This window comes from Populus nigra, chromosome 8 (assembly GCF_951802175.1).
Source record: "Populus nigra chromosome 8, ddPopNigr1.1, whole genome shotgun sequence".
Taxonomy (NCBI): domain Eukaryota; kingdom Viridiplantae; phylum Streptophyta; class Magnoliopsida; order Malpighiales; family Salicaceae; genus Populus; species Populus nigra.
The window spans coordinates 7464245-7476138 of NC_084859.1; the positions used below are offsets into that span (position 1 = coordinate 7464245).

General features: G+C 34.8%; 1 protein-coding gene across 1 annotated transcript; it reads right to left on the bottom strand.

The window, feature by feature from the left end:
- Positions 1-223: 223 nt before the first annotated feature.
- Positions 224-9178, bottom strand: LOC133701229 (ABC transporter G family member 29-like). Its single transcript, XM_062125071.1, has 21 exons — positions 8759-9178; positions 6859-7068; positions 6643-6727; positions 6400-6559; positions 6212-6288; positions 6056-6109; positions 5589-5679; positions 5035-5336; positions 4321-4919; positions 4066-4226; positions 3833-3942; positions 3558-3711; positions 3333-3443; positions 3050-3225; positions 2508-2840; positions 2038-2412; positions 1815-1948; positions 1487-1714; positions 1221-1392; positions 839-1093; positions 224-747 (listed from the first exon to the last, which is right to left on the bottom strand). The coding sequence occupies exons 1-21, from the start codon at positions 9154-9156 to the stop codon at positions 475-477; spliced, it is 4458 nt and encodes a 1485-aa protein (XP_061981055.1). The 5' UTR covers positions 9157-9178; the 3' UTR covers positions 224-474.
- Between the last annotated feature and the right edge of the window lie 2716 nt (positions 9179-11894).

Here is an 11894-nt window from a genome sequence, read left to right on the forward strand (position 1 = left end):
GGTAATTAACCAGAACATCGAACAGAATGGTGAATCCAAGAAGTCCTGTGGATCCAATCCAGTTCCAGTTTTTCTTGGGGTCTACATCAGCATTCTGCAGCATTGTCACCCCCAACTTTCTAGTTTTTTTTATGACTTCCAAAAATATTTTGCAATTTTTGAAACATGAGCATGTTTTCTCGTTTTTTATTAAGAAAATAAAAGGTAGAAATGAGGTAGAAAATTGGAGTTAAAAAATGAAAAATACTTTTCATCAGCGAATAACCTCTTAAATGTCATCTAAACAGTCATGGAAGGCCACCTCAAAATAACAACATGTTATCTCAAGTTTTTCCTTCCTTGCACATCCAGTTTTAAACTATAAAGAGATTGGATCGCTCTACATTTTGATTCTCTTCATTGTTGAATACAATAATAAAACATTGCTACCTATTATATATCTCCAAGCTCAGCTTGACATACAAATCTTGCTGCCTATCTTGCCTGGAAGTTCAGTGTCCTTATGCAGAAGGCATACAAAAATGCAAAGAAGACTGTAAAGCCAATTAATACCGCAGCAACCGGCCCCATGAAATCTGGGTCAAACCCAAAATGGTCTTGTATGTAAAACTTTATTTGAGGATTATCATCATAACCAGGAACTTCAATGGTGTCCAGAACATCGCCATACTGGGACACAATCAGTCCATATACTGTCCACGCTACAGGGCAAATCCAATAGTACCAGACCCACCACTTGGGGATTTTCTGAAATCTCAAACGGAAAGTAACAAAAGTTTGTTATTACACTAAGTTGAAAATGATTAAAAAAATTATACTCTTTAGAAATTTAACATACCGGTCTTGGTATAAAGAAGCCAGAGAAAAGATTGAAGAGAGAATAGAATGTTGCAGCAAAGATGGCTGCTATTTGGTGGTTTGGGGTGACGGAAACAGCCATCATTCCGTAGTACGTGAAGTAAAGGAAGGAGAAGAAATTGATGAAGAAGAACCAGAAGAATTTGGCTGCAGTCCATTCAAAGGCCACCATGGCATATACAATCAGTGTATAATAAGTAGCTTGAACAAATACGTATGGTATTTCACAAACAACCTGCATGCATGTCACGTATGTGTGTATATATATATATAATACAGAATCCGGTCAGTGAATTTGATGTTAATAAGTTGCTATATACATATGTATGTACAAATGCTTTAAGGATACCAGATCGACTCACCTGTGCAATGGCATAAGGTAATGCAGAATACATCCCAGCTGCTTTTTCTCGGTAAAACACCGTTCTTTCAACAGCTACCACTGGTTGTACTGTTTGGCAGTTGTTAATGCCAACAAACAAGACAGAAGAATACATGGCACCGATAATCATAGACAGATCACTTGAGCTCTCCCTGAATGATCAGACAACGTAAACAAATTTTAATTTAGCCTACTGATCAGGAATATGTTAGAGTTCTTAGCCAGAGTACGCACTCGACAACTGACCTTCTAGTCCCAATCTTCCAGAATATGCTACCAACCATAAGAGCACAAAACAAGGTAAAGATGTATCTAACAAGGTTATAATCAGGAGTTCTCCAGTATGTCCACCACTGCTTCCAGAGGCAAGATTTGAACTGTCCCCATATTGACTCCGAATACCGAGAGGCAAAATAAAGGTCTTTTGCTCCTGGCTTTTGCGTGCTCAACTCCTTCACCAAAGCCTTGTTTCTCCTGCTCATAAGGAAACATGGATTGAGTTTAAACCTCATAATTTAGCATATAAAAATAAGCAAATAATTCTCATGTACTTGTCACTTGACACTTGACATACTGATACAAAGATGAACATTTGTAGTGTTCTGCAAAGTCCATTCCAAGCCGGACCTCAACTGCAGCTGAACTCACTTCTAGCATCCATGTTGCCGGATTGTACTTTTCTTTTATTTTAGGGACTCCGTGAATGGCCTGTAAGATGTCAATACCCGTGATATCAGATTATGAAAAACATTTTTATCAATTATTGGATCGATAAAATCATAGGGCGATTAAATTACCTCAAAGTACTCAATGATCTTGCGAGAATTTCGACCCAATGTTCCAGAGTATATTACTTGTCCTCCCCTCTTCATTAATAACAATTCATCAAAGGCTTCAAAGATGTCAATGCTAGGTTGATGAATCGTACAGACAACTGTTCTTCCAGTATCCACGGTGTTTCTCACAGTCCTCATAACAATGGCAGCTGCCCTTGCATCAAGACCAGAAGTTGGTTCGTCCATGAAAATGATGGAGGGATTAGCAACCAGCTCCACTGCTATTGTTAATCTCTTTCTCTGTTCTGTGGACAACCCTGTAATTCCTGGAAGCCCAACTATAGCGTCCTTGAGATTGTCCAGCTCTACCAATTCCGCCACTTCATCCACAAAATTCTGAAAAGATAAATCCCACCTTTAATTTAGCTCGTTAACTATCACCTCAGATTTTAATTATGATTACTTGAAGTCTGAAACAGTAACAAATTTACCATCTTTTCTTGTTTACCGACTTCTTTAGGGAGACGAAGAAATGCTGAATAAATCAATGATTCTTTAACAGTGACTTGAGGAGAGTGGATATCATTCTGTTCGCAATACCCAGAAATTCTTGCAAACGTTTCCTGCTTCTTGGGGAACCCGGAAATTCTAATATCACCGTCAACGTATCCACCAGTCTTTCTTCCGGCCAAAACATCCATCAGTGTGGTCTTTCCAGCTCCACTGACTCCCATTAATGCCGTGAGGACTCCAGGCCTAAAAGCTCCTGTTACTTCTCGAAGTAGCTGCAACCGATCCTCTGGAACTCCTTGCTCCTTCATTTCCTGTTTTCATTCATTAAAATTGGTTAGCGAAGGAGTTTGAGTGGTATTTTATGAATACTAGCTACTCTAGTTTCAAAAGCCCATGCTTCTAGTTAGCAGTGTCTTTATGCAAGAATTATGGTTGATAAGTAGCACGTCCATAAGATGAATGGAACATTTTATAAATTGACGTTTGGGGCAGAGTGGAAGTAGAAGGTATTGATTCTTACAGGAGGCATGTCCACAAAATAATTCACATCATCGAAGGACATGGAAAGAGGAGTGAAAGGGAGGACCATTCCTCTCTTAGGAGCAACTCCATTTGCTGCTTCAAGAGTTGAATCAGAATTTTTAATTGGTCCACCGGGATTGGACGGGTTGCTCATTCTCAAGAGTTCAATTTTACCTAATATATTGCAAGTCCATGTAAGGAATTCAAGCATTTTATACAGAGCATTGAGTTCTGACAAGTGACAAGATTGAAATATGGAATCCTTTTTTGAGGTTCCTTACTCGTTTTGTTTCCATCGGAAGAGGCTAATGACTGCGGGAGTGAACCTTTCTTTGACGTGGTTCCTTCTTTTGTTGTTTCCTCAGAGATTATGGCCTGTGGCTTTCCAGGAGCTATTGTGTAAAACAAAAACATGGAGAAGATTAGCTACCTTAAAGATGAGTGAATTGGAAATAGTTAAGAATGTCACAACATTCATTTTGATAGAATGTAATGCCATGACTTACGGCTAAAGTACTCGAGAGAAATGGTGAAGAGAACATTGAATAGAACAGCAAAACCTAGAATAGCAGCTGTGCCTATCCAATACCAGTTCTTATCAGTATAAACACCAAAGCTATTGAGCACTGCTGCGCCTAATCTGGTAGCGTTGTCTGAAGCCTGAAATGCAATCAAAATATACTTCTTATAAACAAGTTTAAATCGTCACTCTAAAATATTTGATTCACAATCTGAGACGGTTGATGCTGTAGATAGAATTATGTTGGACACGATATCATACCAGTTTGTTCATCCACCTGGGAGCGAACATTTCGTTCACAGCTATGGCATTGTAGCCATAAGACAAAGGGGAAACCCAGTAGCCCCATTCCCACCAATTTGGAATGGTACCTGTCACCATTGTAGCAACTCTTATTTAATGTATTGAAAGCCAACAACTGCAGAGAATTCTGAGACGGGGACTAAAATTTGAGTACAATAAAATTATATTTGAGGTTTTTGTTTCATTCTGACCTTTAGGTAAGATGAAACCTCCAAGCAAGAAAACAAGGAGCAGAGTGAGAGCCCCGCCTGTGTTGGCAACGATCATGGTCCTGCAGACCCCAGCAATAAGCCTAAAGAGGCCTACAGCCATTTGTTGAATGAAAAATACCAGTAGCAGTTGCTTGAAAAACCTGCAAAACAGGCAGGAAGAGATCACTCAAATGATCATGCAATGCAAGAGCATCTTTAATCTAGAAGTTCTGGTATGGTGGCTATGGTGGTTACCTGTTAGCTTCCGGTGCAAAACCAATGGAGTAATACGTAATTGACACCCAAACAAGAGACTCGATTATTGACGATGGCAGCTGCAGCAAGAAAGTTGGCAGAGTGAAAGTCCAGGCAGGATGGAATTGTAGTTCTCTTTGCTTGTAAAATACGGGAAGCCTCTTGATTACAAGTGTGAGCTCAGCGAGACCATTGAAAATGTTAAAGATGATGGTAAACAGAAGAGCACCAATATACACTGCTCCATCTTCTTCATTTCTTGTATGCATTTTAGACTTTATAAACAGCGTTGACACTATAATTGCCATGATAATAAGTTGGACCGTCTTGGCTACATAAACATACGCATTTCTCCGAACCAAAATCCATTCTCTATCCCAGCATGCCTTGAGCAGTTCCATTTTCGGAACTGTGTACTTTGAGAATGATAGTGCTGCTTTGTGGGCTCGGGACCTGTCAAATGGCAATGAAAGCTCATTCTCTATTCGCATGCCTACATGGAACCTCTTGAACCTCTCAGCAAATTCCGGGACTGTTATGCATCTATATGGCTTACTTCTGTCAACCCAATACTGCTCTTGGTCTTTCTTTGAAGTAACCTGCAGTCACAAATCATTAATCAAACTACAAGATGTCTGTGTTGATATTGGCTAAAGCCCACCCATCGGGTTAGGTCTGAAATGTTAGGCTTGGCCGTTTTCAACGGGTTCTTACCTCTAGTAAGAAATCAGCAGCGCCCTTTCTCTCAGGGCAGCGGAACCCACAGCTCTCAAAGAAAGCAAGGATGTGCTCTCGTGGGCCCTGGTACACAATCTGGCCTTCAGATAAAAAGATGATATCGTCAAAGAGATCAAACGTCTCAGGAGCAGGCTGGAGCAGGGACACCATGACTGTGGCCTCAGTGTGGTGCACAATATGCTGCAAGCACTTCACTACTTGGTATGTTGTGGAGCTATCCAGACCGGTAGATATCTCATCCATGAATAGTGTCTTCGTGGGCCCAACCATCATCTCTCCTGAATTAATTAATTAATTAATTAATGAAAATAACTCCCAATAAGAACAAGCATCAAATGCTAGTAGCTACACGAGCACCTACAATTTGACTTGCTCAAAATATTATACAGTATGTCCCAGCATACATCCACTGTTCTTATAAAAGATTTACTGGGTATTTTAAAATGAGATTATGATTTGTATCGGTGAAGTTAAGAGCAATTCATGTAATAATTCTAAGTAAATAGCAAGTAAAAACATAATAAATTAACCTGTCGTCACTCGCTTTTTCTGTCCACCCGATATTCCTCGTATCATTTCATCTCCTACAACGGTGTCCTTGCATATATCGAGTCCTAATATCTGTCTCACGACAACAAAACAAAGGGAAACAATAAAAGTACAGAATAAATTAGCCCATTTATCCTAGAAAGTCAAGTATCATGACAGCAACATTCGTGTTTTTTCAAAGAAAATGGGACGAAATGCTTATTAGTTGGTAGAGTATTTCCTTAAAAAAACAAATGAAGGTTGGGGTCAGCACAGCCCAGCTACACCAACATGGTAGTTAGACGTCAGTCAACGGAGCGAGTGACGAGGAGAAATATTTCAGAAGAGATCTTGAGATCGTCAGAAACTTGAAGAGTCATGAAGACAACTCCAAGTTATTTCAATTCCAATTATCTAAAGCAATAGTATATATTAATTCCATGGCTAGGGTAATTCTCCTTGAGCTTACCTTGAGTGTGTAGTCAGTAATAAGACTGCTTTGAACTCCTTCCATTGCAGTTGCCTGAAAATTACAGATGAAATTTATGTGATTTCTGGATTGTGAATGGCGGAAACTTGCTCTTTCTTTGTAGCTAGACGTATAATATTACTGCTTGGCATTTACCTTCATGAAAAGATCCACTTCTGCCTCTGGAAATATTCCACGTTCCTTCTCTTTGCTTACAAGTGCACTAAGGAGATCTATGAGAATGACATGATTGATTCAATTAAATTACTTGTTTTAGCACTTAATAAACCAAAGTAAAGACTGAAGTTTGGGCACGCTCAGATGTATAATCAGTTAATTAATACCATATCGTGTCCCGACCCCCTGACACCTTGATGAGAAATCCAAGGTTTCTTTCACAGTCATTTCTCCTATGTGAGCATCATTTTGGCTGATATATGCTGATGATTTCCGTGGCACAAATTCATCTAGTCGATATCCATTATATGTTATGTCTCCTTTAACCTGCTTCAACAATAGTTGATGTCCATAATTATCAAAAACTTGTATAAACAAACGTCATTCGTATGCCTTAATTTGTCACGAACCTTGAGACTCGGGTCCAGCTTTCCTGCTAGAGCCAACAGAAGCGTTGTTTTGCCTGAGGATGGTGGCCCTAATAATAGAGTCATCCTATAACAGAAACAAAATTTAAAGCTCTCGTCAAACTGCTGAAATGGACGTTTCTTAGAAGGCAGGCAGGCATGCAAGCTAGCGCTGGCTACTGTCTTGGCGTGATAAAGTACGGAGGTCAATCTATTTACCTTGATGGTTTTATAAGCCCGTATGCATCTTTGAGTATTGTGAGCTTTGTTCTCTCAGACAAATTAATCCCAACCATACCAAGAGCTGATTCAGCAATGTTTCTTGCAGCATTTGGAAGGGTGGGAAGAGCTCTGGTGCCAATGTGACAATCACCTTCAACGGTTAAATGTTCAAACCTAACCTCAATTGTTGGGAGTCGGATTCCAACCCTGCAATTACAAGGAAATTATTAGTAAATAAATAAATTTTAAAAGGTACAAGTGCACTATATTATTAGCACATGCTCATGCTATGACAGGTCGAATCAATTTTCTTTGAATATATATATATATATATATAAAGTGTTTAGGCATTCCTATCTTGTTTTCTTTTCTAGTAGAATTTTTTTTTTTTAATTATGTGAAACGTAATTTAATGTGATTAAGTTAATTTGATGGGTTTAAATACAACTTAAATAATCAGGAAAAATATAATTTTATTAAAAAAAATTCATGATAATATTTTTTAAAAAAAATTCAAGATGACAACATATTGAATTGACTCAAATCAACCCAAGTTTGTTAACATGTCAAATCCACGATTTGAATTATGACATCGTAATAACCCTAAAAAAAAATTAAAATAAATTATGACACTTAATGCTAATCAACTAAATATTGAAGGATAAAATTGTAAAAATCAATTAATTAAAAAAAAACCCAAAAAACAACTCATGTCAATTTGTGTTAATTTATCAAACTCGCAACTTGGATTAAAAGATTAAAATATCCTTATAAAAAAATTAAAATAAATTGTAAAGTTTAATTTTCAATTAATCCAATATTAAAAGATAAAATTGAAAAAAATTCAATTTAAAAAAACAAAAAAAAAGAGTCAACTCAGGTTAACCCGTCAAATCACGATCCAAATTATAAGACCGATATAATTTTTTAAACATTAAATAAATTATAAAACTTAATTTTTAATTAATCTTAAATAAAAAAAATTAAATTAACTCAATAATCAAATCAAAGCTTAAATCTTAAACCGGTTCTATTCGTGACGAGGACAACATTGAATTCACAACCACTTCTGGCTTATGGCTTTTGGCTTTTTACATTGGACAAGCCGATGACTAAACAAATACATATTAGATTTCAACCAAAAAAAAATTAAATAGAATAAGTAATGATGGTGTAGTTGTGTGCGGGCCAAGCTTGACTTGATCAAATTAAGATTTCATTAAAAAAAACAAAATATTGCTACTGCTTTTTTGAAGAAAGGGCCAGAAAAAACAAAAAAGAAATTTTTTTTAAAATTATCTTTATAGAAAGCGTTTTAGAAATATAAATTAATTCGTGTTTTTAAAAATTTAAATATTTTTTAATTAATTTATTTTATATTTTAGATCATTTTAATACACTAATTTTAAAAGTAATTTTTTTAAAAAATATCATTTTAATATATTTTAAAATAAAAAATATTTTAAAAAATAATTACAATTACAATCACACTCTCGAATAAACATAAACATGCAACTTCTGATGATTTAATCTGCTTCTAAACATCCACGTACTAATAAAACAGATGGATAAACCGTCCTCTCTTGTTATTTTACACTAAGTGTATGACTTTAATTGGTATATGTTAAATATGATAGTAACTTTACGGTTCATTTAATTCTCTTCTCTTTTAATTCAGATTATGAAAGTTGATCATACATGTTCATGGCAAGCTTCAGAAAAACATATTTCCTTCGAAACGTGAGAAGATTCAAATTAATGCATATTATTTCTTTACAAGAAGACTGCATATATTGTATAGGAGGGGAACATAAAAGAAAGCCGGGACAGCAAATTAATACTCTAGCCATAATAATATGTATATCATGAGAGATTAATTAATAATTTAGAAACTTACTTGTCAACTCTCTGTCTGAATTTTTTCAAGAATTTTTCATTATCTTCCTCTGCAACCTTAAAGAGATTGTCGATGAAAGTTTTCCTGTCATTCATGTCAAGCTTTCTCACATCAACTTCTCTATGCAGCAGCAGCTTGTTGCCTTGGACCTCGGACTCCACAAAGGACTTGATGATACTTGTTCTTAATCTATTGTATGTTGGTAACTTCTCTATGGCAGCCCATTTTAGAGCCTCTTCATCTCCATCGACAAGGTTGGTTCTCCTAGAATCCCTGCCAACAGAAAACACGTCTTCCATGTTCCAACCAGCCCTGATCAAGCTCCGGCTTATGCTTCTGCTCAAGCTGCTGTGACTTGATCGTCTGCCAGAAGCTCGCGCTTTCTCCTCACCATCCATCTTTCTCTTATTCTGAATTGAATTTAGAAGAAAATGGAATCAATCTCACATCATGAAATGGACAATGCAACAGAAAGGAAATAATTTATATGTTCCAAACAACAACAACAACAACAACAATATTGATAAAAAAAAAAACAAAACAGAGAGAAGACGTTCTATTGTTTGGTTGCTGAGAGAGAGTAAACTAAGCCCAATGTCAAACAAATGTTAAGGTGAGCCTTTTACTCCCGCTGGGACAATAAAAGAGCATCAAAGCCTGAGCCTAGAGAACTTACTCTCGGTGGTTTCTTGATATTGTTACAAAATGGAAATGATGTTGAATTATCTTATTATATAATTCTTAGGAGGATGGAATGAGAGAGGGAGATGATCGTGACGTTGAAGGAGGATTGGATGAGTTTTGACTTTTGAAAGTTCACTTAGCCTTTCACTTTCTCACCAATAAAATCTTGAAAAGTCCTCACTCTCTCCCTTTCCTTGTACGTACGTAGAGAGAGGAGAGGGGTGGGTTTAATTAAGTTCCTTTGCTCTAGAAAGTTAACTTGAGGGTATGTACTGTATAGTAGCAGGTGAGAAAGAGGTGGGTGAGGGAGGAGGGAGAACTTTTCAATGTCCAAATGAAATTAAAATAGAGTAGATGGCAAGTCTTGGATGAATGTGTGTATTCCGACGTGATTGGCCTTTGTCCGTTTCTCCATGCAATGTCCATTGGAAATTAATTTACTACTACTCTCTCGAGGATACCCTGATATAATAATAAAACAAAAAAAAAAAAAAACTTAAAAGCACCTTAATATTATAGGCAATCGTGCTGATTATTTTTCCATGTCAGGATTCTCGAGTGTAGGTAAAGAGAATAATAAATTCTTTGTTTTTTATTAGATAATTGTTTTTTTAAAATTATCATCTATTATTTTAATTATTAAAAATCCTAACTAGTCTTTAAAATCTGAATAAGAGGATACATAAAACATATCATTACTCCTAGTACACTATACTTAAAATAAGCAATATTATTTATTTCTTTATTTATTTGATTACTAAGACACTGTTGTGTTTCTTCTAACTATTGATCTGTCAAATTATAAAAATCAGTCTACTCTAGTAGAGTAAATCATTACTTTATGGGTCAAACTTAGTCATTTTAGAATCCAAACATATTTTTGTATTTTTTTTTAATATTAGGAATACATCTTACATATAAGTTTGTAATCTTTGATATTAAAATAAACACATTGATTTTTTGGTGTTTTTGAAATATAGACCAAATTTTTATAGATTTGATAAACTTGTTATTAAATAAAAAAAATACATGCAAAAACATGTATTTTTATATATTTTTTATGCAAATATGATTTTTATTTGAGAGAGTTGGACATATGTAATTTAAAAGAAATATTTAAATGTATTTTTAGAAGAAAGATTTTTATTGTTTTTTTGTATTTTTTATAAAGAAAACATGTTTATTTAATACTAAAAAAATATCTTACGTGTAGATCACTCACAAATATTAAATAATAAGGGACAAAATATGAAAAATATAAAATTTGCAAACAAATCCCTTGAGGGTATAAAATAAAATTAATTTAAAACATGTTTATTTCATACTAAAAAAATATCTTACGTGTAGATCACTCACAAATATTAAAATAATAAAGGATAAAATATGAGAAATATAAAATTTGCAAATAAATCCCTTGAAGGTATAAAATAAAATTAATTTCAAAAAAAAAGATCATGTTTGACAAATACTAAAAAAGAGAAAATCAACATTGCTGGAAAAAATAAATAAAACATGTTTACCAAACATATTCTTAGCTAAAAATCAGAGACTTAAAAATTATTTAAAGACTGCGTTTGGCAAACATGCCTTAGAAATATAAAAATGCATTTTTTTCATTTGAAAAATTTTAACCAACCAAACACGCATTTAAGCCTGATGAACTCAGCCCAACCAAATGAGTTTGATTTCCTAGTCCAAGCCCATAAGCCCAAAAACAACACTCATATATAGAAAAGAATTGGTTAAACCATTTTATAATCGGTCAAACTGTTTTTTAAGAACCTCAAGAGTTTCTAGAAATATTCTAGAAACAAACTAGTTATTTTGAGAAACGGTCTGGCCATTTTTCAAAACAATTGGATCGTTTTGGCTATTATTTTGTCATTTCCAAAATGATGAGATCGTTTTGGGTACTGTTCAGATTTTATTCTATTTTTGTGTTTTGGTCTTTTCTTGGGTTTTTTTTTTGTTCTTTTGGGTTTGTTTAGGTTATGTGTGTGTTATAAGGTGTTCTAAACAATTCTAGTGTTATTTGGAAAAATATTATTACAAATTCTTGATCAACAAAATCAATTTCGTCAAATCGTTTCCTTGTTTAATGATTTCTTCAATGTTGTAAACCTGTGTATATCATTACAAGGGCATGTGCAATATATATATATATATATATATATATATATATATATATATATATATATATAGAGAGAGAGAGAGAGAGAGAGAGAGGGGGGGGCATATTAACATATCGTTAATTATAATATTAATAATGTGATATGCATTTATCAAAATTATGTCAAACCAATATTTTTAGCCTAAAATGCTTGGTCTCTCATTACGTGTCATTATGTTTCAATTGGTCTCTCGTTGTGTGTCATTATGTTCAATTTTTCCCTTAAGTCTTCACTATCAGGTGGTAGGTAGGCCATTTATACACCTTATTATAATGCATGTC